Source organism: Medicago truncatula, chromosome 5 (assembly GCF_003473485.1).
Source record: "Medicago truncatula cultivar Jemalong A17 chromosome 5, MtrunA17r5.0-ANR, whole genome shotgun sequence".
NCBI lineage: Eukaryota > Viridiplantae > Streptophyta > Magnoliopsida > Fabales > Fabaceae > Medicago > Medicago truncatula.
Window position 1 is genome coordinate 10,891,293 of NC_053046.1, and position 26,489 is coordinate 10,917,781.

Below are 26,489 nucleotides of genomic sequence, written 5' to 3' on the forward strand. Positions count from 1 at the left end.
TAATCAAGTAATGAAACTAAATTGGATAATATATCCGCAATAGACTTATCCAAGGACCCTGTTTCACATGGTCGCAACAAACACATTGAGGTGAAGTTTCACTTTTTTAGAGATGATCAAAGTAAGCAAAACTTGAATTGGAGCACTGCAAGTTAGAATACCAACTTGCAGATATTCTTGCAAAGCTTTTGAAGGTACGAAAGTTTGTAGAAATGAGGAACAAGGTAAGAGTGCATAGCTTAACTAGTTTGAATTAAGAGGGTGTAATGTGATGTAATTCAAATAGCTTAGCTTTTATTGTTGAAAGTGGGAAACTAGCTACAATAAAGTTAGTTGATATGTGTTGAGTTAGTTAGGTAGTGATAATTAGTGATGTCCAGTCCTCACTACAACATAATTGAGATCTAGATACAATTAAAAATTGTACTAAATCATGAAAATTGTTACTAATTAAATTTAGTAACATTTGAACAATTGTTAGGTATATCCCTCTTACTAAAGAGTTACGGTAACACTTTATGTTTTTTTTTTGAAAACTTGGTATCCGATCCAAGAACCGACTAATCCGAGGGGACCAATCCCACCGCCCACTTGCGGAGGCCCCATTTAAAGCCAGAGCAAGCTCAGTGTGGACTTAGCCCACCGAAATTGGAACCAGATGGAATCGAACCTGAGACCTTTGGAGGAGCAAACTCCAAGATCGCAAGTCAACCACCATGCCAACCCCAGTAACACTTTATAGTATTACCAGTAAGACACAAAAAAATGTTACTTATTTGTATTTTTGTAACACTTTTTGTATCACTAGTAACATAAAAAAAAATGTCACACATTTATAATTTTGAGAAGTTGTAAAAAGTGTCGCAAAGATGTAGACTAAAAAATTGTGAATCTACCAAAAAATTGTTATTGATTGAAATTAGATTAGAGAAACGGATTATCTATAGGAGTTTTTGTAGTCTATCCACCACATTGAATCTAGAAATCACATAACAAGTATTTTTACACAATCCAAGCAAATCACAATAGTACATTTGGATCAACAATTTTGGATAACAAGACTATTAAATAAGATACCCTAACAAGACAATTTTGGATAAATCCATAGGGGATCTAAGCAAGCTTGATTCCCAATGCCAATGGAAAAGGCATTAGCATTTGCTGTTCTTGCAAGTTTTAAAAAATGACGGTTATCACTTAGAAAGCATTCAATTCACTCACAGACTTCACTACAAGGACCAATCTCTGTGTGCTAAAAAAACGCATAGCCTTAAGACAATTATCAACTACACAAAAGCAATACTAGTAGAGTTGCCATCGATAAAAAAAATTCAGACACAGTATTGCTTCAAAATCAGAATTAAGTATTCAACTCCTAATAATCAAAAATGTGTTTTAATTGGAGGCAAGTATAAATAAAACAATTGGGGAAACATGACCTTCACAATCTTGGAACTTTGTAAATCAGTCCCCTCCAATGCCTAATTTGATACTTCTATATACCTGAAGTCTATCATAGATCACAAAACAAATCATGCTCTGCATCCAATACCAAAGGATAAACTACTTATGCTTAAAATGTTATTGTCATCTAAACTCATAACTGAAGTGTTCAAATAAGGGTGTTAACCGGATTGCAACCACCATTTCTCTATATATTCATCATGGTGAAGTAATAATAGCATATCTATTCCTAATCCGCTTAATCCATTTTATCCAAACGACTCTTATCAAAATTCTAAATCTTTTTGTGATTTTAAGTGAAAGGGGAATCACCAACCAGGATCAGATACAAATCCTTCATAAGAAAAATCTTAAATGCAGTACAAAACAAAATCCTCAAAGACAGCACAAGTTATGAATTATACAGATAAAGTAGAAACAAACTGATAGATTAAAATTTTCAGAAAATCATAAAAAACGAAATCGAATTGAGTCTCCTCTAATCAAAAGGAAACAATCAATGTTACTTGCATAATAAGTCATAATAAATTTTTTTGATCCCAATTAAGTCTCCCCTAATGAATCTTCACAAGTGTATGTGTGAGATAACGGTTATCTCCAACAAGAACTAACTATGATGGAAGTTGGTATAGCAACACTCTGATTTAAACTAGTTGGAATTCACCAATTTATGTCAGTGCATCCTCTCCTTATCCAATTTGAGGTATGCTTCATTCAGTTTGCCATGACTAAAGCAATTATTTGAGAATGCAAGATTTCGCCATTTTTGGTATGAAGAAATAAAGTCATCCTAAAGTAGAAGAGCCATAGAAGTGTTCCCAATTTGTTAAAACGAATCACATAATTGATAGTAAAAAAGTAGTATGTCGGTCTACATCGATCTTCCAGACTTTTACCTACGACTTAACATATTTAGTCATAAATTTTGTCTGTCCATATAAGCGTATTTTCTTGTAGTGTAGCCCTTATAATAAACATGGTTTATCCTTAATACAAGATTTAAGAAAAACTGAATCTTCACTGACCAGTGCGTTGCGTGGGGAAGTTGAAAAAAAAAATTAGTGAAAAACTATCATCCAATACTTAGAGCATAATTTATATTTAAGAAATTTAATAGATCCAAATCCTTATAAATTATAATTTCTATAGCGTGCTCCTATGTTTTTCTTCTAATCACTACACACATTTAGTTAGCATTGCCTCGCAGAAGTTAAAAAAAGACTATCTATTACTATAAGGCGTGCAAAGAAATTTAATGTACGTGATGAAAACTTATCATGTAGTGGATTGATTATTTTTCCTCTAATTTACAGAGACATGTATGTGACAAATATGGCATGCCATATTATCGTTTTCCTTAATTTTGCATGATTTTTATCTTTTCTTTCTCCGTTGTTTTTTAGAGGGTTTTGGTTTGGTCCCCTCCTCTCTTGTACATACTTTCCCTTTTTTTCTAATAAATTTATATGAGTGAGTGGCCGAGGATGGGGGTTTCTTGGGGTGCCGACCTAGTCGGGATGTCTAAGCTTCTCCTTGGTGTCTTCCACACTCTTAGATCAAAACATAAAATGACAGCAAAAAATAAACGAAATAATTTGTCAACTATAAACAACAAAGCAACAACATAATTAAAAATATAATCAAAATCTCATACCAATACTATGATAATAGCACGACTTTGCTCTTTAGATGAGAACTGACACATACTAAAATACTAAAAATATTTTTTCTTTCTAAAATGAAAATAAAAGAATCAAACTAAGTCCTCTATAATTTCTTCTGTACAAACTTTGGAAAGATATGATCCCGTCACATGGTGTTTACAAAAACAAAGTATAGTTTGCGGGCTATGTCTTCATCCTCCTACATTGAAGTTTCTTTTATTTTTCTTGATGATACATGCATGGTTATTTACCTCACAATTGTGGTATTGTCTCATGAAGCAACTTTGGTGACATCTTTATTCGATCTGTTGTATTTCATGTGGCTTTTAACAAGCTGCCCGGCTGCAATTGCAGACATGAGTGAGAGCTCTCCTGCAAGGACTGAACCAGCTACTATAGTTGCCAGTTGCCTGGAATTTGCTCCTGGAGTCTCTTTACTAGCTCCTTTAACACCAAGTAAATTTAGACAAGCTGATTGCGACGCAAGTTGTGTGCCCCCTCCTACTGTGCCCACCTCAATGGAAGGCATAGTGACTGAGATATGAAGGTCCTTTCCGTCATTCACGGCTTCCATCATGGTCATACAGTGAGAACTTTCAACATTCTGAGCAGGATCTTGTCCTGTAGCCAAGTAAATTGCAGAAACAATATTACTAGCATGTGCATTAAAGCCGCCAAGAGCACCAGCCATGGCTGAACCGGTAAGGTTTTTTAGCATGTTAAGCTCAACCAAAGACTCCACACTAGTCTTCAGCACTTTCTTCACCACATCTTCCTTAATTACAGCCTCACACACCACTGATTTCCCTCTCCCTTCAATCCAGTTCACTGCCGCAGCTTTCTTGTCCGAACAAAAATTTCCAGATATACCAATAACATCCATATCGGGAAAATCGGTTTGAAGAAAATCAAGTACGTTTTGTACACCTTTCGATACCATGTTCATCCCCATTGCATCACCCGTTGAACAAGTGAACCTAGTGTATAAATTCTTTCCAGCCATAGTAGCTTTAATACTCTGTAGTCTTGCAAATCTACTTGACCTAAATAAATATCGCAGAGAAAATCAATCACTTATCCAAATGAGTAATTTCAACAAAATTTATAGTGAAACAGAAGAAAGTTCAAAATTGAAAATTACTTACTTGTTGAAAGTGTGAGAGAGGGAATCAAAATTTTGAGGATCTTCTAAAAAGAATTTCAACTGAGAAGCTCTTTTGGCGGAGTTGAATCTTACGACTGGGGCTCGGGTCATTCCGTCACGGAGGACAACGGCGGAAGCACCACCGGAAACATAAATAGCTTTACAGCCTCTATTGGTGCTTGCAACCAAACAACCTTCGGTTGTTGCCATGGGCACCGTGTACTCATTCCCGTCGAGCAACAAAGGACCGGCAACACCCACCGGAATCTGAACAAACCCTATGGGCATCTCGCAACACTGTCCTAATATAGAATCGTAATCAAAACCTTCCATCGGTAAACCTTCAAGTGACCTTCCGGTAACTCTCTCCACGGCTTGGTTCCTAATATTTGCTGCACGTCGGCAATCTCCAAGCTTGGATTCAAGCGAGTAAGATGGAATTGATCCTGACACCACTGCACTGACAACCTCCTCGTCTTCCATGGACATAACTTTTTGGTCGGAGATTTTGGGTGGAGGTAACGTAGGTAGCTTCTTCGGCAAGACTCCTTGAGTGGTTTTTGCAGCAATGTCTTCTTCTTCTTCATCGTAATGAAGGATGAAGGCAATGCCGAAGAAAGTGATAAGGTAGACAAAGGAAGCGATGAGGGAAACAAGAGCGAGAATCTCAGAGATTGTGAGGACGTGGAGAGGTGTAGAGGTTCGGATCTTTTCACGCCACCTGTTGAGAAGAAAGTAGGCGACGGAGAAGAAGAGACCAAAGAAAACAACATTTGTTAAGTACAGTATTGACTGTGAATCCTCCTGCTTCTTTTGGTTCTTCTTCTCATTTTTGCTTATTTTCTGCTGAACGCCCATTTCTCTGATTTGAAAAAGAAAAGAAAGAAAGGAGTTCAGTTCAGTTTAGGGGATGATTGATGATGGGTAATACTAATTGCTTGAAAATGATTTTCAATGTTATTATTATTTATAGACAAATTAAGAGTACTCAGAGAGTGAGTGAGGAATTAGGTATATGCAATAATGTTATTTTTTTTGTTAACAGAAGTTTCGTAGCTAGATCGTAATGAACTCGTGCACAACCAGAAGGAATATTGTAATGTGTAGATAATAAACTAGCTAGAAGCCTTGTGTTGACTAAACTAAATTATTTCCCTGCAGAAACTAATTAAACTATACTATATATTTTTGTTGTTCACTGAAACTAATTAGTTTAATATATCACTTGCGCTGCAAAAAAAAAAACGTGTTTATGATATAAAATTAAGACAATTAAAAAAGAGATAGAGAATATGAAAGTCTATTAATGTATCATTCTCTTTCTTTTAACGTGTGTTTTTACACCAATTAATATATGAGTTCAATTTATAGTATCCAATTATAGGTCTTAACTTTGTAGGATGCTCTCAAATAGGTCTATGAGTTTATGAATATTTTAAATAGGTCTCTGACTTAATCGAAATTTATTCTTATTGAAAAGTATAGGGATCAAACTGATAGTAAGTTGTTTAAAATATAAGGACTTAGTTGATAGTTTAATAGAGCCGGTGAGCTTTCTATAATATTCATAATCTCATAGGCTTATTTAATAGCGACGTAATACAAACTAAAAGACTAATTTGATTGTGTAAGCAAACATGTGTTGATATTGTGTTTTTCTTTCCAATTTGTACAACTCATTATATCCATTTTAAAAAGTCAACAATAATTCAATCGAATTATAACATAATTAGACTTGTGCTGAAGTTGTTTGGAATAAGGTTAAGTTCACAGCAAAAGTAGGTTAATAATTCAATCACGAGTATGATCAAATGAAATGAACTGATTCTGAATGCACGAACAATGATCAAAATGGTGCGGATACAAAGGTAGGACTTGAGGTTTAAAACTGCTTTACCCAGTACGAATCAAAACAACTGCTGATAAAATGCCAAAACACAAAAACGAGGATACATAAAAACATCGGAATCTAAGTTCCTTCTCTAGGTATCTACATTGTCGGACTTCAAGTGAGCCGAACGCTGAATCCCAACCATGGTTCTCTCTAGGCTCTAAAGCATATCTTCTATGTACTCACCCATGTAAGTGAGTTATAAACAATGTTTAGTTCACATTTTTGGTAGGAAAGATATAAATTGATGTACTACTTGATTCATATTTAATAATAACTTATTTAAAAAATTTTTTTTTTTTTTTGTTACAACTTATTTAAAATATATGATTTATTAAATTTAAGTATTTGTATTATGAGGGAATCTTCTTTTTTTTTTCCGAAAAGTTTTCTTCGATTGCTTGGGTCCTTCTTGAGGCGTTATTAGGCACCAAATGTGTACATCTTCCCCAGTTGAGATTCGAACTTGGCGAAGTTAATTAAAGTCTACACATAATTCTTTTCAGGGGCGGATCTGCTTAAGGCAGGGTGTGGCAATAGCCACACCAGCCAGCCCAATTTGTTTTAAAAAATTATATTTCTTCATAAGAAACACACTCAGCCCAACCCAATACTACCAACAGCCTACCTTTTCCTTACCAATACCAAAACACACACCAAACATATTTATTTCTTTCTTCCAAATTTCCTCTAAGATTTCTCTCACCCTTCTTTCCTCTCCTTATGACCTCACCCTCACCTCTCGTCTCAACCAAGTTTTAACATTTTCGTCTCTTGACGCACCGCCTCACTCTTTCTTTGTTATTAACATTTAGATTGAAATTGAAATTGAATGGTTTCTAATCTCATTTATTCGAAATTGAATGGTTTATGATGTCTCTTAGTTATTGGGCAAAAAAATTAGCCTCACTGATTTTTTATGTCCAGATCCGCCCCTGATTCTTGTGGGTGCGAATGAATCAATTTATTAGTTATGAAAAATAATTTGGAAATATGATGAACTTTTACTTTCCTTTCAAAATAAAATGATGAACTTTTTCTACCTTTTTTTTTTGTTGAGAATATTGTTGTACTTTTACTTGTAGAATAATTTTAACCAGTTTATTTATTTCACTTGATATCACATTTAATTTCAATGCCCCATTAAAATATATGTTTGCCATTTTAATTTTACGAAACATAACTTAGCACGTACTCCCTCAAGTCTTTTTTATTCATCGTTTTTGTCGGTATTTTTTTTTTCTCTTACTTATTTATCTTTTTCAAAGTTAATGCAATATTAGTTATTATTTTATCAATAATACCCTTTAGTATTTATTGAAATATGGAAATAAGTAAAATGAGATAATAGATACTCAAGAGTGATATTGAAAAAATATAAATAATTCTATCAGAAATAATAAAATATATTGTCTTTTTTCTTCTTCTTTTCTTCTTAATTTGGAACAAAAATTTATTGATCTTCTTGTTTGTGTAAATAAACCTAAAATGAAGTTGAATTGCTTGGATTCATTATCGCTTTGGATTGAGGGAGATTCTTCTAGCGCGCTTCTTGCGTTAAAAAAATCAGAATTGGTTCCTTGTATTTTGCGTAATAGATGGCATAATTATTTCACTTTGGATCTTCACGTTCTTTCTTCTCATATTTTTGGTGGGATGCTATGCCTGATTTTACTAGGGAAGATATCTTTAGGGACAAATATGGCATGCCATATTATCATTTTCCTTAATTTTGCATGATTTTCATCTTTTCTTTCTCCGTTGTTTTTTAGAGGGTTTTGGTTTGGTCCCCTCCTCTCTTGTACATATTTTCCCTTTTTTTCTAATAAATTTATATGAGTGAGTGGCAGAGGATGGGGGTTTCTTGGGGGTACCGACCTAGTCGGGATGTGTAAGCTTCTCTTTGGTGTCTTCCACACTCTTAGATCAAAACATAAAATGACAACAAAAAATAAACGAAATAATTTGTCAACTATAAACAACAAAGCAACAACATAATTAAAAATATAATCAAAATCTCATACCAATACTATGATAATAGCACGACTTTGCTCTTTAGATGAGAACTGACACATACTAAAATACTAAAAATATTTTTTCTTTCTAAAATGAAAATAAAAGAATCAAACTAAGTCCTCTATAATTTCTTCTGTACAAACTTTGGAAAGATATGATCCCGTCACATGGTGTTTACAAAAACAAAGTATAGTTTGCGGGCTATGTCTTCATCCTCCTACATTGAAGTTTCTTTTATTTTTCTTGATGATACATGCATGGTTATTTACCTCACAATTGTGGTATTGTCTCATGAAGCAACTTTGGTGACATCTTTATTCGATCTGTTGTATTTCATGTGGCTTTTAATAAGCTGCCCGGCTGCAATTGCAGACATGAGTGAGAGCTCTCCTGCAAGGACTGAACCAGCTACTATAGTTGCCAGTTGCCTGGAATTTGCTCCTGGAGTCTCTTTACTAGCTCCTTTAACACCAAGTAAATTTAGACAAGCTGATTGCGACGCAAGTTGTGTGCCCCCTCCTACTGTGCCCACCTCAATGGAAGGCATAGTGACTGAGATATGAAGGTCCTTTCCGTCATTCACGGCTTCCATCATGGTCATACAGTGAGAACTTTCAACATTCTGAGCAGGATCTTGTCCTGTAGCCAAGTAAATTGCAGAAACAATATTACTAGCATGTGCATTAAAGCCGCCAAGAGCACCAGCCATGGCTGAACCGGTAAGGTTTTTTAGCATGTTAAGCTCAACCAAAGACTCCACACTAGTCTTCAGCACTTTCTTCACCACATCTTCCTTAATTACAGCCTCACACACCACTGATTTCCCTCTCCCTTCAATCCAGTTCACTGCCGCAGCTTTCTTGTCCGAACAAAAATTTCCAGATATACCAATAACATCCATATCGGGAAAATCGGTTTGAAGAAAATCAAGTACGTTTTGTACACCTTTCGATACCATGTTCATCCCCATTGCATCACCCGTTGAACAAGTGAACCTAGTGTATAAATTCTTTCCAGCCATAGTAGCTTTAATACTCTGTAGTCTTGCAAATCTACTTGACCTAAATAAATATCGCAGAGAAAATCAATCACTTATCCAAATGAGTAATTTCAACAAAATTTATAGTGAAACAGAAGAAAGTTCAAAATTGAAAATTACTTACTTGTTGAAAGTGTGAGAGAGGGAATCAAAATTTTGAGGATCTTCTAAAAAGAATTTCAACTGAGAAGCTCTTTTGGCGGAGTTGAATCTTACGACTGGGGCTCGGGTCATTCCGTCACGGAGGACAACGGCGGAAGCACCACCGGAAACATAAATAGCTTTACAGCCTCTATTGGTGCTTGCAACCAAACAACCTTCGGTTGTTGCCATGGGCACCGTGTACTCATTCCCGTCGAGCAACAAAGGACCGGCAACACCCACCGGAATCTGAACAAACCCTATGGGCATCTCGCAACACTGTCCTAATATAGAATCGTAATCAAAACCTTCCATCGGTAAACCTTCAAGTGACCTTCCGGTAACTCTCTCCACGGCTTGGTTCCTAATATTTGCTGCACGTCGGCAATCTCCAAGCTTGGATTCAAGCGAGTAAGATGGAATTGATCCTGACACCACTGCACTGACAACCTCCTCGTCTTCCATGGACATAACTTTTTGGTCGGAGATTTTGGGTGGAGGTAACGTAGGTAGCTTCTTCGGCAAGACTCCTTGAGTGGTTTTTGCAGCAATGTCTTCTTCTTCTTCATCGTAATGAAGGATGAAGGCAATGCCGAAGAAAGTGATAAGGTAGACAAAGGAAGCGATGAGGGAAACAAGAGCGAGAATCTCAGAGATTGTGAGGACGTGGAGAGGTGTAGAGGTTCGGATCTTTTCACGCCACCTGTTGAGAAGAAAGTAGGCGACGGAGAAGAAGAGACCAAAGAAAACAACATTTGTTAAGTACAGTATTGACTGTGAATCCTCCTGCTTCTTTTGGTTCTTCTTCTCATTTTTGCTTATTTTCTGCTGAACGCCCATTTCTCTGATTTGAAAAAGAAAAGAAAGAAAGGAGTTCAGTTCAGTTTAGGGGATGATTGATGATGGGTAATACTAATTGCTTGAAAATGATTTTCAATGTTATTATTATTTATAGACAAATTAAGAGTACTCAGAGAGTGAGTGAGGAATTAGGTATATGCAATAATGTTATTTTTTTTGTTAACAGAAGTTTCGTAGCTAGATCGTAATGAACTCGTGCACAACCAGAAGGAATATTGTAATGTGTAGATAATAAACTAGCTAGAAGCCTTGTGTTGACTAAACTAAATTATTTCCCTGCAGAAACTAATTAAACTATACTATATATTTTTGTTGTTCACTGAAACTAATTAGTTTAATATATCACTTGCGCTGCAAAAAAAAAAACGTGTTTATGATATAAAATTAAGACAATTAAAAAAGAGATAGAGAATATGAAAGTCTATTAATGTATCATTCTCTTTCTTTTAACGTGTGTTTTTACACCAATTAATATATGAGTTCAATTTATAGTATCCAATTATAGGTCTTAACTTTGTAGGATGCTCTCAAATAGGTCTATGAGTTTATGAATATTTTAAATAGGTCTCTGACTTAATCGAAATTTATTCTTATTGAAAAGTATAGGGATCAAACTGATAGTAAGTTGTTTAAAATATAAGGACTTAGTTGATAGTTTAATAGAGCCGGTGAGCTTTCTATAATATTCATAATCTCATAGGCTTATTTAATAGCGACGTAATACAAACTAAAAGACTAATTTGATTGTGTAAGCAAACATGTGTTGATATTGTGTTTTTCTTTCCAATTTGTACAACTCATTATATCCATTTTAAAAAGTCAACAATAATTCAATCGAATTATAACATAATTAGACTTGTGCTGAAGTTGTTTGGAATAAGGTTAAGTTCACAGCAAAAGTAGGTTAATAATTCAATCACGAGTATGATCAAATGAAATGAACTGATTCTGAATGCACGAACAATGATCAAAATGGTGCGGATACAAAGGTAGGACTTGAGGTTTAAAACTGCTTTACCCAGTACGAATCAAAACAACTGCTGATAAAATGCCAAAACACAAAAACGAGGATACATAAAAACATCGGAATCTAAGTTCCTTCTCTAGGTATCTACATTGTCGGACTTCAAGTGAGCCGAACGCTGAATCCCAACCATGGTTCTCTCTAGGCTCTAAAGCATATCTTCTATGTACTCACCCATGTAAGTGAGTTATAAACAATGTTTAGTTCACATTTTTGGTAGGAAAGATATAAATTGATGTACTACTTGATTCATATTTAATAATAACTTATTTAAAAAAAAAATTTTTTTTTTTGTTACAACTTATTTAAAATATATGATTTATTAAATTTAAGTATTTGTATTATGAGGGAATCTTCTTTTTTTTTTCCGAAAAGTTTTCTTCGATTGCTTGGGTCCTTCTTGAGGCGTTATTAGGCACCAAATGTGTACATCTTCCCCAGTTGAGATTCGAACTTGGCGAAGTTAATTAAAGTCTACACATAATTCTTGTCAGGGGCGGATCTGCTTAAGGCAGGGTGTGGCAATAGCCACACCAGCCAGCCCAATTTGTTTTAAAAAATTATATTTCTTCATAAGAAACACACTCAGCCCAACCCAATACTACCAACAGCCTACCTTTTCCTTACCAATACCAAAACACACACCAAACATATTTATTTCTTTCTTCCAAATTTCCTCTAAGATTTCTCTCACCCTTCTTTCCTCTCCTTATGACCTCACCCTCACCTCTCGTCTCAACCAAGTTTTAACATTTTCGTCTCTTGACGCACCGCCTCACTCTTTCTTTGTTATTAACATTTAGATTGAAATTGAAATTGAATGGTTTCTAATCTCATTTATTCGAAATTGAATGGTTTATGATGTCTCTTAGTTATTGGGCAAAAAAATTAGCCTCACTGATTTTTTATGTCCAGATCCGCCCCTGATTCTTGTGGGTGCGAATGAATCAATTTATTAGTTATGAAAAATAATTTGGAAATATGATGAACTTTTACTTTCCTTTCAAAATAAAATGATGAACTTTTTCTACCTTTTTTTTTGTTGAGAATATTGTTGTACTTTTACTTGTAGAATAATTTTAACCAGTTTATTTATTTCACTTGATATCACATTTAATTTCAATGCCCCATTAAAATATATGTTTGCCATTTTAATTTTACGAAACATAACTTAGCACGTACTCCCTCAAGTCTTTTTTATTCATCGTTTTTGTCGGTATTTTTTTTTTCTCTTACTTATTTATCTTTTTCAAAGTTAATGCAATATTAGTTATTATTTTATCAATAATACCCTTTAGTATTTATTGAAATATGGAAATAAGTAAAATGAGATAATAGATACTCAAGAGTGATATTGAAAAAATATAAATAATTCTATCAGAAATAATAAAATATATTGTCTTTTTTCTTCTTCTTTTCTTCTTAATTTGGAACAAAAATTTATTGATCTTCTTGTTTGTGTAAATAAACCTAAAATGAAGTTGAATTGCTTGGATTCATTATCGCTTTGGATTGAGGGAGATTCTTCTAGCGCGCTTCTTGCGTTAAAAAAATCAGAATTGGTTCCTTGTATTTTGCGTAATAGATGGCATAATTATTTCACTTTGGATCTTCACGTTCTTTCTTCTCATATTTTTGGTGGGATGCTATGCCTGATTTTACTAGGGAAGATATCTTTAGGGACAAATATGGCATGCCATATTATCATTTTCCTTAATTTTGCATGATTTTCATCTTTTCTTTCTCCGTTGTTTTTTAGAGGGTTTTGGTTTGGTCCCCTCCTCTCTTGTACATATTTTCCCTTTTTTTCTAATAAATTTATATGAGTGAGTGGCAGAGGATGGGGGTTTCTTGGGGGTACCGACCTAGTCGGGATGTGTAAGCTTCTCTTTGGTGTCTTCCACACTCTTAGATCAAAACATAAAATGACAACAAAAAATAAACGAAATAATTTGTCAACTATAAACAACAAAGCAACAACATAATTAAAAATATAATCAAAATCTCATACCAATACTATGATAATAGCACGACTTTGCTCTTTAGATGAGAACTGACACATACTAAAATACTAAAAATATTTTTTCTTTCTAAAATGAAAATAAAAGAATCAAACTAAGTCCTCTATAATTTCTTATGTACAAACTTTGGAAAGATATGATCCCGTCACATGGTGTTTACAAAAACAAAGTATAGTTTGCGGGCTATGTCTTCATCCTCCTACATTGAAGTTTCTTTTATTTTTCTTGATGATACATGCATGGTTATTTACCTCACAATTGTGGTATTGTCTCATGAAGCAACTTTGGTGACATCTTTATTCGATCTGTTGTATTTCATGTGGCTTTTAACAAGCTGCCCGGCTGCAATTGCAGACATGAGTGAGAGCTCTCCTGCAAGGACTGAACCAGCTACTATAGTTGCCAGTTGCCTGGAATTTGCTCCTGGAGTCTCTTTACTAGCTCCTTTAACACCAAGTAAATTTAGACAAGCTGATTGCGACGCAAGTTGTGTGCCCCCTCCTACTGTGCCCACCTCAATGGAAGGCATAGTGACTGAGATATGAAGGTCCTTTCCGTCATTCACGGCTTCCATCATGGTCATACAGTGAGAACTTTCAACATTCTGAGCAGGATCTTGTCCTGTAGCCAAGTAAATTGCAGAAACAATATTACTAGCATGTGCATTAAAGCCGCCAAGAGCACCAGCCATGGCTGAACCGGTAAGGTTTTTTAGCATGTTAAGCTCAACCAAAGACTCCACACTAGTCTTCAGCACTTTCTTCACCACATCTTCCTTAATTACAGCCTCACACACCACTGATTTCCCTCTCCCTTCAATCCAGTTCACTGCCGCAGCTTTCTTGTCCGAACAAAAATTTCCAGATATACCAATAACATCCATATCGGGAAAATCGGTTTGAAGAAAATCAAGTACGTTTTGTACACCTTTCGATACCATGTTCATCCCCATTGCATCACCCGTTGAACAAGTGAACCTAGTGTATAAATTCTTTCCAGCCATAGTAGCTTTAATACTCTGTAGTCTTGCAAATCTACTTGACCTAAATAAATATCGCAGAGAAAATCAATCACTTATCCAAATGAGTAATTTCAACAAAATTTATAGTGAAACAGAAGAAAGTTCAAAATTGAAAATTACTTACTTGTTGAAAGTGTGAGAGAGGGAATCAAAATTTTGAGGATCTTCTAAAAAGAATTTCAACTGAGAAGCTCTTTTGGCGGAGTTGAATCTTACGACTGGGGCTCGGGTCATTCCGTCACGGAGGACAACGGCGGAAGCACCACCGGAAACATAAATAGCTTTACAGCCTCTATTGGTGCTTGCAACCAAACAACCTTCGGTTGTTGCCATGGGCACCGTGTACTCATTCCCGTCGAGCAACAAAGGACCGGCAACACCCACCGGAATCTGAACAAACCCTATGGGCATCTCGCAACACTGTCCTAATATAGAATCGTAATCAAAACCTTCCATCGGTAAACCTTCAAGTGACCTTCCGGTAACTCTCTCCACGGCTTGGTTCCTAATATTTGCTGCACGTCGGCAATCTCCAAGCTTGGATTCAAGCGAGTAAGATGGAATTGATCCTGACACCACTGCACTGACAACCTCCTCGTCTTCCATGGACATAACTTTTTGGTCGGAGATTTTGGGTGGAGGTAACGTAGGTAGCTTCTTCGGCAAGACTCCTTGAGTGGTTTTTGCAGCAATGTCTTCTTCTTCTTCATCGTAATGAAGGATGAAGGCAATGCCGAAGAAAGTGATAAGGTAGACAAAGGAAGCGATGAGGGAAACAAGAGCGAGAATCTCAGAGATTGTGAGGACGTGGAGAGGTGTAGAGGTTCGGATCTTTTCACGCCACCTGTTGAGAAGAAAGTAGGCGACGGAGAAGAAGAGACCAAAGAAAACAACATTTGTTAAGTACAGTATTGACTGTGAATCCTCCTGCTTCTTTTGGTTCTTCTTCTCATTTTTGCTTATTTTCTGCTGAACGCCCATTTCTCTGATTTGAAAAAGAAAAGAAAGAAAGGAGTTCAGTTCAGTTTAGGGGATGATTGATGATGGGTAATACTAATTGCTTGAAAATGATTTTCAATGTTATTATTATTTATAGACAAATTAAGAGTACTCAGAGAGTGAGTGAGGAATTAGGTATATGCAATAATGTTATTTTTTTTGTTAACAGAAGTTTCGTAGCTAGATCGTAATGAACTCGTGCACAACCAGAAGGAATATTGTAATGTGTAGATAATAAACTAGCTAGAAGCCTTGTGTTGACTAAACTAAATTATTTCCCTGCAGAAACTAATTAAACTATACTATATATTTTTGTTGTTCACTGAAACTAATTAGTTTAATATATCACTTGCGCTGCAAAAAAAAAAACGTGTTTATGATATAAAATTAAGACAATTAAAAAAGAGATAGAGAATATGAAAGTCTATTAATGTATCATTCTCTTTCTTTTAACGTGTGTTTTTACACCAATTAATATATGAGTTCAATTTATAGTATCCAATTATAGGTCTTAACTTTGTAGGATGCTCTCAAATAGGTCTATGAGTTTATGAATATTTTAAATAGGTCTCTGACTTAATCGAAATTTATTCTTATTGAAAAGTATAGGGATCAAACTGATAGTAAGTTGTTTAAAATATAAGGACTTAGTTGATAGTTTAATAGAGCCGGTGAGCTTTCTATAATATTCATAATCTCATAGGCTTATTTAATAGTGACGTAATACAAACTAAAAGACTAATTTGATTGTGTAAGCAAACATGTGTTGATATTGTGTTTTTCTTTCCAATTTGTACAACTCATTATATCCATTTTAAAAAGTCAACAATAATTCAATCGAATTATAACATAATTAGACTTGTGCTGAAGTTGTTTGGAATAAGGTTAAGTTCACAGCAAAAGTAGGTTAATAATTCAATCACGAGTATGATCAAATGAAATGAACTGATTCTGAATGCACGAACAATGATCAAAATGGTGCGGATACAAAGGTAGGACTTGAGGTTTAAAACTGCTTTACCCAGTACGAATCAAAACAACTGCTGATAAAATGCCAAAACACAAAAACGAGGATACATAAAAACATCGGAATCTAAGTTCCTTCTCTAGGTATCTACATTGTCGGACTTCAAGTGAGCCGAACGCTGAATCCCAACCATGGTTCTCTCTAGGCTCTAAAGCATATCTTCTATGTACTCACCCATGTAAGTGAGTTATAAACAATGTTTAGTTCACATTTTTGGTAGGAAAGATATAAATTGATGTACTACTTGATTCATATTTAATAATAACTTATTTAAAAAATTTTTTTTTTTTTTTGTTACAACTTATTTAAAATATATGATTTATTAAATTTAAGTATTTGTATTATGAGGGAATCTTCTTTTTTTTTCCGAAAAGTTTTCTTCGATTGCTTGGGTCCTTCTTGAGGCGTTATTAGGCACCAAATGTGTACATCTTCCCCAGTTGAGATTCGAACTTGGCGAAGTTAATTAAAGTCTACACATAATTCTTGTCAGGGGCGGATCTGCTTAAGGCAGGGTGTGGCAATAGCCACACCAGCCAGCCCAATTTGTTTTAAAAAATTATATTTCTTCATAAGAAACACACTCAGCCCAACCCAATACTACCAACAGCCTACCTTTTCCTTACCAATACCAAAACACACACCAAACATATTTATTTCTTTCTTCCAAATTTCCTCTAAGATTTCTCTCACCCTTCTTTCCTCTCCTTATGACCTCACCCTCACCTCTCGTCTCAACCAAGTTTTAACATTTTCGTCTCTTGACGCACCGCCTCACTCTTTCTTTGTTATTAACATTTAGATTGAAATTGAAATTGAATGGTTTCTAATCTCATTTATTCGAAATTGAATGGTTTATGATGTCTCTTAGTTATTGGGCAAAAAAATTAGCCTCACTGATTTTTTATGTCCAGATCCGCCCCTGATTCTTGTGGGTGCGAATGAATCAATTTATTAGTTATGAAAAATAATTTGGAAATATGATGAACTTTTACTTTCCTTTCAAAATAAAATGATGAACTTTTTCTACCTTTTTTTTTTGTTGAGAATATTGTTGTACTTTTACTTGTAGAATAATTTTAACCAGTTTACTTATTTCACTTGATATCACATTTAATTTCAATGCCCCATTAAAATATATGTTTGCCATTTTAATTTTACGAAACATAACTTAGCACGTACTCCCTCAAGTCTTTTTTATTCATCGTTTTTGTCGGTATTTTTTTTTTCTCTTACTTATTTATCTTTTTCAAAGTTAATGCAATATTAGTTATTATTTTATCAATAATACCCTTTAGTATTTATTGAAATATGGAAATAAGTAAAATGAGATAATAGATACTCAAGAGTGATATTGAAAAAATATAAATAATTCTATCAGAAATAATAAAATATATTGTCTTTTTTCTTCTTCTTTTCTTCTTAATTTGGAACAAAAATTTATTGATCTTCTTGTTTGTGTAAATAAACCTAAAATGAAGTTGAATTGCTTGGATTCATTATCGCTTTGGATTGAGGGAGATTCTTCTAGCGCGCTTCTTGCGTTAAAAAAATCAGAATTGGTTCCTTGTATTTTGCGTAATAGATGGCATAATTATTTCACTTTGGATCTTCACGTTCTTTCTTCTCATATTTTTGGTGGGATGCTATGCCTGATTTTACTAGGGAAGATATCTTTAGGGACAAATATGGCATGCCATATTATCATTTTCCTTAATTTTGCATGATTTTCATCTTTTCTTTCTCCGTTGTTTTTTAGAGGGTTTTGGTTTGGTCCCCTCCTCTCTTGTACATATTTTCCCTTTTTTTCTAATAAATTTATATGAGTGAGTGGCAGAGGATGGGGGTTTCTTGGGGGTACCGACCTAGTCGGGATGTGTAAGCTTCTCTTTGGTGTCTTCCACACTCTTAGATCAAAACATAAAATGACAACAAAAAATAAACGAAATAATTTGTCAACTATAAACAACAAAGCAACAACATAATTAAAAATATAATCAAAATCTCATACCAATACTATGATAATAGCACGACTTTGCTCTTTAGATGAGAACTGACACATACTAAAATACTAAAAATATTTTTTCTTTCTAAAATGAAAATAAAAGAATCAAACTAAGTCCTCTATAATTTCTTCTGTACAAACTTTGGAAAGATATGATCCCGTCACATGGTGTTTACAAAAACAAAGTATAGTTTGCGGGCTATGTCTTCATCCTCCTACATTGAAGTTTCTTTTATTTTTCTTGATGATACATGCATGGTTATTTACCTCACAATTGTGGTATTGTCTCATGAAGCAACTTTGGTGACATCTTTATTCGATCTGTTGTATTTCATGTGGCTTTTAACAAGCTGCCCGGCTGCAATTGCAGACATGAGTGAGAGCTCTCCTGCAAGGACTGAACCAGCTACTATAGTTGCCAGTTGCCTGGAATTTGCTCCTGGAGTCTCTTTACTAGCTCCTTTAACACCAAGTAAATTTAGACAAGCTGATTGCGACGCAAGTTGTGTGCCCCCTCCTACTGTGCCCACCTCAATGGAAGGCATAGTGACTGAGATATGAAGGTCCTTTCCGTCATTCACGGCTTCCATCATGGTCATACAGTGAGAACTTTCAACATTCTGAGCAGGATCTTGTCCTGTAGCCAAGTAAATTGCAGAAACAATATTACTAGCATGTGCATTAAAGCCGCCAAGAGCACCAGCCATGGCTGAACCGGTAAGGTTTTTTAGCATGTTAAGCTCAACCAAAGACTCCACACTAGTCTTCAGCACTTTCTTCACCACATCTTCCTTAATTACAGCCTCACACACCACTGATTTCCCTCTCCCTTCAATCCAGTTCACTGCCGCAGCTTTCTTGTCCGAACAAAAATTTCCAGATATACCAATAACATCCATATCGGGAAAATCGGTTTGAAGAAAATCAAGTACGTTTTGTACACCTTTCGATACCATGTTCATCCCCATTGCATCACCCGTTGAACAAGTGAACCTAGTGTATAAATTCTTTCCAGCCATAGTAGCTTTAATACTCTGTAGTCTTGCAAATCTACTTGACCTAAATAAATATCGCAGAGAAAATCAATCACTTATCCAAATGAGTAATTTCAACAAAATTTATAGTGAAACAGAAGAAAGTTCAAAATTGAAAATTACTTACTTGTTGAAAGTGTGAGAGAGGGAATCAAAATTTTGAGGATCTTCTAAAAAGAATTTCAACTGAGAAGCTCTTTTGGCGGAGTTGAATCTTACGACTGGGGCTCGGGTCATTCCGTCACGGAGGACAACGGCGGAAGCACCACCGGAAACATAAATAGCTTTACAGCCTCTATTGGTGCTTGCAACCAAACAACCTTCGGTTGTTGCCATGGGCACCGTGTACTCATTCCCGTCGAGCAACAAAGGACCGGCAACACCCACCGGAATCTGAACAAACCCTATGGGCATCTCGCAACACTGTCCTAATATAGAATCGTAATCAAAACCTTCCATCGGTAAACCTTCAAGTGACCTTCCGGTAACTCTCTCCACGGCTTGGTTCCTAATATTTGCTGCACGTCGGCAATCTCCAAGCTTGGATTCAAGCGAGTAAGATGGAATTGATCCTGACACCACTGCACTGACAACCTCCTCGTCTTCCATGGACATAACTTTTTGGTCGGAGATTTTGGGTGGAGGTAACGTAGGTAGCTTCTTCGGCAAGACTCCTTGAGTGGTTTTTGCAGCAATGTCTTCTTCTTCTTCATCGTAATGAAGGATGAAGGCAATGCCGAAGAAAGTGATAAGGTAGACAAAGGAAGCGATGAGGGAAACAAGAGCGAGAATCTCAGAGATTGTGAGGACGTGGAGAGGTGTAGAGGTTCGGATCTTTTCACGCCACCTGTTGAGAAGAAAGTAGGCGACGGAGAAGAAGAGACCAAAGAAAACAACATTTGTTAAGTACAGTATTGACTGTGAATCCTCCTGCTTCTTTTGGTTCTTCTTCTCATTTTTGCTTATTTTCTGCTGAACGCCCATTTCTCTGATTTGAAAAAGAAAAGAAAGAAAGGAGTTCAGTTCAGTTTAGGGGATGATTGATGATGGGTAATACTAATTGCTTGAAAATGATTTTCAATGTTATTATTATTTATAGACAAATTAAGAGTACTCAGAGAGTGAGTGAGGAATTAGGTATATGCAATAATGTTATTTTTTTTGTTAACAGAAGTTTCGTAGCTAGATCGTAATGAACTCGTGCACAACCAGAAGGAATATTGTAATGTGTAGATAATAAACTAGCTAGAAGCCTTGTGTTGACTAAACTAAATTATTTCCCTGCAGAAACTAATTAAACTATACTATATATTTTTGTTGTTCACTGAAACTAATTAGTTTAATATATCACTTGCGCTGCAAAAAAAAAAACGTGTTTATGATATAAAATTAAGACAATTAAAAAAGAGATAGAGAATATGAAAGTCTATTAATGTATCATTCTCTTTCTTTTAACGTGTGTTTTTACACCAATTAATATATGAGTTCAATTTATAGTATCCAATTATAGGTCTTAACTTTGTAGGATGCTCTCAAATAGGTCTATGAGTTTATGAATATTTTAAATAGGTCTCTGACTTAATCGAAATTTATTCTTATTGAAAAGTATAGGGATCAAACTGATAGTAAGTTGTTTAAAATATAAGGACTTAGTTGATAGTTTAATAGAGCCGGTGAGCTTTCTATAATATTCATAATCTCATAGGCTTATTTAATAGCGACGTAATACAAACTAAAAGACTAATTTGATTGTGTAAGCAAACATGTGTTGATATTGTGTTTTTCTTTCCAATTTGTACAACTCATTATATCCATTTTAAAAAGTCAACAATAATTCAATCGAATTATAACATAATTAGACTTGTGCTGAAGTTGTTTGGAATAAGGTTAAGTTCACAGCAAAAGTAGGTTAATAATTCAATCACGAGTATGATCAAATGAAATGAACTGATTCTGAATGCACGAACAATGATCAAAATGGTGCAGATACAAAGGTAGGACTTGAGGTTTAAAACTGCTTTACCCAGTACGAATCAAAACAACTGCTGATAAAATGCCAAAACACAAAAACGAGGATACATAAAAACATCGGAATCTAAGTTCCTTCTCTAGGTATCTACATTGTCGGACTTCAAGTGAGCCGAACGCTGAATCCCAACCATGGTTCTCTATAGGCTCAAAAGCATATCTTCTATGTACTCACCCATGTAAGTGAGTTATAAACAATGTTTAGTTCACATTTTTGGTAGGAAAGATATCAATTGATGTACTACTTGATTCATATTTAATAATAACTTATTTAAAAAAAAAAAATTTTTTTTTTTGTTACAACTTATTTAAAATATATGATTTATTAAATTTAAGTATTTGTATTATGAGGGAATCTTTTTTTTTTTTTTCCGAAAAGTTTTCTTCAATTGCTTGGGTCCTTCTTGAGGCGTTATTAGGCACCAAATGTGTACATCTTCCCCAGTTGAGATTCGAACTTGGCGAAGTTAATTAAAGTCTACACATAATTCTTGTCAGGGGCGGATCTGCTTAAGGCAGGGTGTGGCAATAGCCACACCAGCCAGCCCAATTTGTTTTAAAAAATTATATTTTTTCATAAGAAACACACTCAGCCCAACCCAATACTACCAACAGCCTACCTTTTCCTTACCAATACCAAAACACACACCAAACATATTTATTTCTTTCTTCCAAATTTCCTCTAAGATTTCTCTCACCCTTCTTTACTCTCCTTATGACCTCACCCTCACCTCTCGTCTCAACCAAGTTTTAACATTTTCGTCTCTTGACGCACCGCCTCACTCTTTCTTTGTTATCAACATTTAGATTGAAATTGAAATTGAATGGTTTCTAATCTCATTTATTCGAAATTGAATGGTTTATGATGTCTCTTAGTTATTGGGCAAAAAAATTAGCCTCACTGATTTTTTATGTCCAGATCCGCCCCTGATTCTTGTGGGTGCGAATGAATCAATTTATTAGTTATGAAAAATAATTTGGAAATATGATGAACTTTTACTTTCCTTTCAAAATAAAATGATGAACTTTTTCTACCTTTTTTTTTTTGTTGAGAATATTGTTGTACTTTTACTTGTAGAATAATTTTAACCAGTTTATTTATTTCACTTGATATCACATTTATTTTCAATGCCCCATTAAAATATATGTTTGCCATTTTAATTTTACGAAACATAACTTAGCACGTACTCCCTCAAGTCTTTTTTATTCATCGTTTTTGTCGGTATTTTTTTTTTCTCTTACTTATTTATCTTTTTCAAAGTTAATGCAATATTAGTTATTATTTTATCAATAATACCCTTTAGTATTTATTGAAATATGGAAATAAGTAAAATGAGATAATAGATACTCAAGAGTGATATTGAAAAAATATAAATAATTCTATCAGAAATAATAAAATATATTGTCTTTTTTCTTCTTCTTTTCTTCTTAATTTGGAACAAAAATTTATTGATCTTCTTGTTTGTGTAAATAAACCTAAAATGAAGTTGAATTGCTTGGATTCATTATCGCTTTGGATTGAGGGAGATTCTTCTAGCGCGCTTCTTGCGTTAAAAAAATCAGAATTGGTTCCTTGTATTTTGCGTAATAGATGGCATAATTATTTCACTTTGGATCTTCACGTTCTTTCTTCTCATATTTTTGGTGGGATGCTATGCCTGATTTTATTAGGGAAGATATCTTTAGGGACAAATATGGCATGCCATATTATCATTTTCCTTAATTTTGCATGATTTTCATCTTTTCTTTCTCCGTTGTTTTTTAGAGGGTTTTGGTTTGGTCCCCTCCTCTCTTGTACATATTTTCCCTTTTTTTCTAATAAATTTATATGAGTGAGTGGCAGAGGATGGGGGTTTCTTGGGGGTACCGACCTAGTCGGGATGTGTAAGCTTCTCTTTGGTGTCTTCCACACTCTTAGATCAAAACATAAAATGACAACAAAAAATAAACGAAATAATTTGTCAACTATAAACAACAAAGCAACAACATAATTAAAAATATAATCAAAATCTCATACCAATACTATGATAATAGCACGACTTTGCTCTTTAGATGAGAACTGACACATACTAAAATACTAAAAATATTTTTTCTTTCTAAAATGAAAATAAAAGAATCAAACTAAGTCCTCTATAATTTCTTCTGTACAAACTTTGGAAAGATATGATCCCGTCACATGGTGTTTACAAAAACAAAGTATAGTTTGCGGGCTATGTCTTCATCCTCCTACATTGAAGTTTCTTTTATTTTTCTTGATGATACATGCATGGTTATTTACCTCACAATTGTGGTATTGTCTCATGAAGCAACTTTGGTGACATCTTTATTCGATCTGTTGTATTTCATGTGGCTTTTAACAAGCTGCCCGGCTGCAATTGCAGACATGAGTGAGAGCTCTCCTGCAAGGACTGAACCAGCTACTATAGTTGCCAGTTGCCTGGAATTTGCTCCTGGAGTCTCTTTACTAGCTCCTTTAACACCAAGTAAATTTAGACAAGCTGATTGCGACGCAAGTTGTGTGCCCCCTCCTACTGTGCCCACCTCAATGGAAGGCATAGTGACTGAGATATGAAGGTCCTTTCCGTCATTCACGGCTTCCATCATGGTCATACAGTGAGAACTTTCAACATTCTGAGCAGGATCTTGTCCTGTAGCCAAGTAAATTGCAGAAACAATATTACTAGCATGTGCATTAAAGCCGCCAAGAGCACCAGCCATGGCTGAACCGGTAAGGTTTTTTAGCATGTTAAGCTCAACCAAAGACTCCACACTAGTCTTCAGCACTTTCTTCACCACATCTTCCTTAATTACAGCCTCACACACCACTGATTTCCCTCTCCCTTCAATCCAGTTCACTGCCGCAGCTTTCTTGTCCGAACAAAAATTTCCAGATATACCAATAACATCCATATCGGGAAAATCGGTTTGAAGAAAATCAAGTACGTTTTGTACACCTTTCGATACCATGTTCATCCCCATTGCATCACCCGTTGAACAAGTGAACCTAGTGTATAAATTCTTTCCAGCCATAGTAGCTTTAATACTCTGTAGTCTTGCAAATCTACTTGACCTAAATAAATATCGCAGAGAAAATCAATCACTTATCCAAATGAGTAATTTCAACAAAATTTATAGTGAAACAGAAGAAAGTTCAAAATTGAAAATTACTTACTTGTTGAAAGTGTGAGAGAGGGAATCAAAATTTTGAGGATCTTCTAAAAAGAATTTCAACTGAGAAGCTCTTTTGGCGGAGTTGAATCTTACGACTGGGGCTCGGGTCATTCCGTCACGGAGGACAACGGCGGAAGCACCACCGGAAACATAAATAGCTTTACAGCCTCTATTGGTGCTTGCAACCAAACAACCTTCGGTTGTTGCCATGGGCACCGTGTACTCATTCCCGTCGAGCAACAAAGGACCGGCAACACCCACCGGAATCTGAACAAACCCTATGGGCATCTCGCAACACTGTCCTAATATAGAATCGTAATCAAAACCTTCCATCGGTAAACCTTCAAGTGACCTTCCGGTAACTCTCTCCACGGCTTGGTTCCTAATATTTGCTGCACGTCGGCAATCTCCAAGCTTGGATTCAAGCGAGTAAGATGGAATTGATCCTGACACCACTGCACTGACAACCTCCTCGTCTTCCATGGACATAACTTTTTGGTCGGAGATTTTGGGTGGAGGTAACGTAGGTAGCTTCTTCGGCAAGACTCCTTGAGTGGTTTTTGCAGCAATGTCTTCTTCTTCTTCATCGTAATGAAGGATGAAGGCAATGCCGAAGAAAGTGATAAGGTAGACAAAGGAAGCGATGAGGGAAACAAGAGCGAGAATCTCAGAGATTGTGAGGACGTGGAGAGGTGTAGAGGTTCGGATCTTTTCACGCCACCTGTTGAGAAGAAAGTAGGCGACGGAGAAGAAGAGACCAAAGAAAACAACATTTGTTAAGTACAGTATTGACTGTGAATCCTCCTGCTTCTTTTGGTTCTTCTTCTCATTTTTGCTTATTTTCTGCTGAACGCCCATTTCTCTGATTTGAAAAAGAAAAGAAAGAAAGGAGTTCAGTTCAGTTTAGGGGATGATTGATGATGGGTAATACTAATTGCTTGAAAATGATTTTCAATGTTATTATTATTTATAGACAAATTAAGAGTACTCAGAGAGTGAGTGAGGAATTAGGTATATGCAATAATGTTATTTTTTTTGTTAACAGAAGTTTCGTAGCTAGATCGTAATGAACTCGTGCACAACCAGAAGGAATATTGTAATGTGTAGATAATAAACTAGCTAGAAGCCTTGTGTTGACTAAACTAAATTATTTCCCTGCAGAAACTAATTAAACTATACTATATATTTTTGTTGTTCACTGAAACTAATTAGTTTAATATATCACTTGCGCTGCAAAAAAAAAAACGTGTTTATGATATAAAATTAAGACAATTAAAAAGAGATAGAGAATATGAAAGTCTATTAATGTATCATTCTCTTTCTTTTAACGTGTGTTTTTACACCAATTAATATATGAGTTCAATTTATAGTATCCAATTATAGGTCTTAACTTTGTAGGATGCTCTCAAATAGGTCTATGAGTTTATGAATATTTTAAATAGGTCTCTGACTTAATCGAAATTTATTCTTATTGACAAGTATAGGGATCAAACTGATAGTAAGTTGTTTAAAATATAAGGACTTAGTTGATAGTTTAATAGAGCCGGTGAGCTTTCTATAATATTCATAATCTCATAGGCTTATTTAATAGTGACGTAATACAAACTAAAAGACTAATTTGATTGTGTAAGCAAACATGTGTTGATATTGTGTTTTTCTTTCCAATTTGTACAACTCATTATATCCATTTTAAAAAGTCAACAATAATTCAATCGAATTATAACATAATTAGACTTGTGCTGAAGTTGTTTGGAATAAGGTTAAGTTCACAGCAAAAGTAGGTTAATAATTCAATCACGAGTATGATCAAATGAAATGAACTGATTCTGAATGCACGAACAATGATCAAAATGGTGCGGATACAAAGGTAGGACTTGAGGTTTAAAACTGCTTTACCCAGTACGAATCAAAACAACTGCTGATAAAATGCCAAAACAAA

The 26,489-nt window shown here is 35.0% G+C and overlaps 5 protein-coding genes across 5 annotated transcripts; all 5 read right to left on the reverse strand.

Moving 5' to 3' along the window:
* Positions 1–3,089: 3,089 nt before the first annotated feature.
* LOC11410653 (3-hydroxy-3-methylglutaryl-coenzyme A reductase 1) lies at positions 3,090–5,214 on the reverse strand. The gene is made up of 2 exons (XM_003612515.4): positions 4,274–5,214; positions 3,090–4,171 (listed from the first exon to the last, which is right to left on the reverse strand). Exons 1-2 carry the CDS (start codon positions 5,128–5,130, stop codon positions 3,400–3,402), a joined length of 1,629 nt encoding a protein of 542 aa, XP_003612563.1. The 5' UTR covers positions 5,131–5,214; the 3' UTR covers positions 3,090–3,399.
* Positions 5,215–8,170: 2,956 nt separating this feature from the next.
* LOC120580466 (3-hydroxy-3-methylglutaryl-coenzyme A reductase 1-like) lies at positions 8,171–10,283 on the reverse strand. The gene is made up of 2 exons (XM_039834046.1): positions 9,343–10,283; positions 8,171–9,240 (listed from the first exon to the last, which is right to left on the reverse strand). Exons 1-2 carry the CDS (start codon positions 10,197–10,199, stop codon positions 8,469–8,471), a joined length of 1,629 nt encoding a protein of 542 aa, XP_039689980.1. The 5' UTR covers positions 10,200–10,283; the 3' UTR covers positions 8,171–8,468.
* Positions 10,284–13,238: 2,955 nt separating this feature from the next.
* Positions 13,239–15,351, reverse strand: LOC120580464 (3-hydroxy-3-methylglutaryl-coenzyme A reductase 1-like). The gene is made up of 2 exons (XM_039834034.1): positions 14,411–15,351; positions 13,239–14,308 (listed from the first exon to the last, which is right to left on the reverse strand). Exons 1-2 carry the CDS (start codon positions 15,265–15,267, stop codon positions 13,537–13,539), a joined length of 1,629 nt encoding a protein of 542 aa, XP_039689968.1. The 5' UTR covers positions 15,268–15,351; the 3' UTR covers positions 13,239–13,536.
* Positions 15,352–18,294: 2,943 nt separating this feature from the next.
* Positions 18,295–20,419, reverse strand: LOC11415590 (3-hydroxy-3-methylglutaryl-coenzyme A reductase 1). Its single transcript, XM_003612516.4, has 2 exons — positions 19,479–20,419; positions 18,295–19,376 (listed from the first exon to the last, which is right to left on the reverse strand). Exons 1-2 carry the CDS (start codon positions 20,333–20,335, stop codon positions 18,605–18,607), a joined length of 1,629 nt encoding a protein of 542 aa, XP_003612564.1. The 5' UTR covers positions 20,336–20,419; the 3' UTR covers positions 18,295–18,604.
* A 2,948-nt stretch (positions 20,420–23,367) lies between these two features.
* Positions 23,368–25,492, reverse strand: LOC11407896 (3-hydroxy-3-methylglutaryl-coenzyme A reductase 1). The gene is made up of 2 exons (XM_003612518.4): positions 24,552–25,492; positions 23,368–24,449 (listed from the first exon to the last, which is right to left on the reverse strand). The coding sequence occupies exons 1-2, from the start codon at positions 25,406–25,408 to the stop codon at positions 23,678–23,680; spliced, it is 1,629 nt and encodes a 542-aa protein (XP_003612566.1). The 5' UTR covers positions 25,409–25,492; the 3' UTR covers positions 23,368–23,677.
* Between the last annotated feature and the right edge of the window lie 997 nt (positions 25,493–26,489).

Bases quoted from the DNA above. Each gene is read 5' to 3' on its own strand.
- LOC11407896 (XM_003612518.4), bottom strand. From the start codon at position 25,408: ATGGGCGTTCAGCAGAAAATAAGCAAAAATGAGAAGAAGAACCAAAAG. The intron at 24,450-24,551 runs GTAAGTAATTTT...ATATTTATTTAG, and splicing joins CTCTCTCACACTTTCAACAA to GTCAAGTAGATTTGCAAGAC.
- LOC11415590 (XM_003612516.4), bottom strand. From the start codon at position 20,335: ATGGGCGTTCAGCAGAAAATAAGCAAAAATGAGAAGAAGAACCAAAAG. The intron at 19,377-19,478 runs GTAAGTAATTTT...ATATTTATTTAG, and splicing joins CTCTCTCACACTTTCAACAA to GTCAAGTAGATTTGCAAGAC.
- LOC11410653 (XM_003612515.4), bottom strand. From the start codon at position 5,130: ATGGGCGTTCAGCAGAAAATAAGCAAAAATGAGAAGAAGAACCAAAAG. The intron at 4,172-4,273 runs GTAAGTAATTTT...ATATTTATTTAG, and splicing joins CTCTCTCACACTTTCAACAA to GTCAAGTAGATTTGCAAGAC.
- LOC120580466 (XM_039834046.1), bottom strand. From the start codon at position 10,199: ATGGGCGTTCAGCAGAAAATAAGCAAAAATGAGAAGAAGAACCAAAAG. The intron at 9,241-9,342 runs GTAAGTAATTTT...ATATTTATTTAG, and splicing joins CTCTCTCACACTTTCAACAA to GTCAAGTAGATTTGCAAGAC.
- LOC120580464 (XM_039834034.1), bottom strand. From the start codon at position 15,267: ATGGGCGTTCAGCAGAAAATAAGCAAAAATGAGAAGAAGAACCAAAAG. The intron at 14,309-14,410 runs GTAAGTAATTTT...ATATTTATTTAG, and splicing joins CTCTCTCACACTTTCAACAA to GTCAAGTAGATTTGCAAGAC.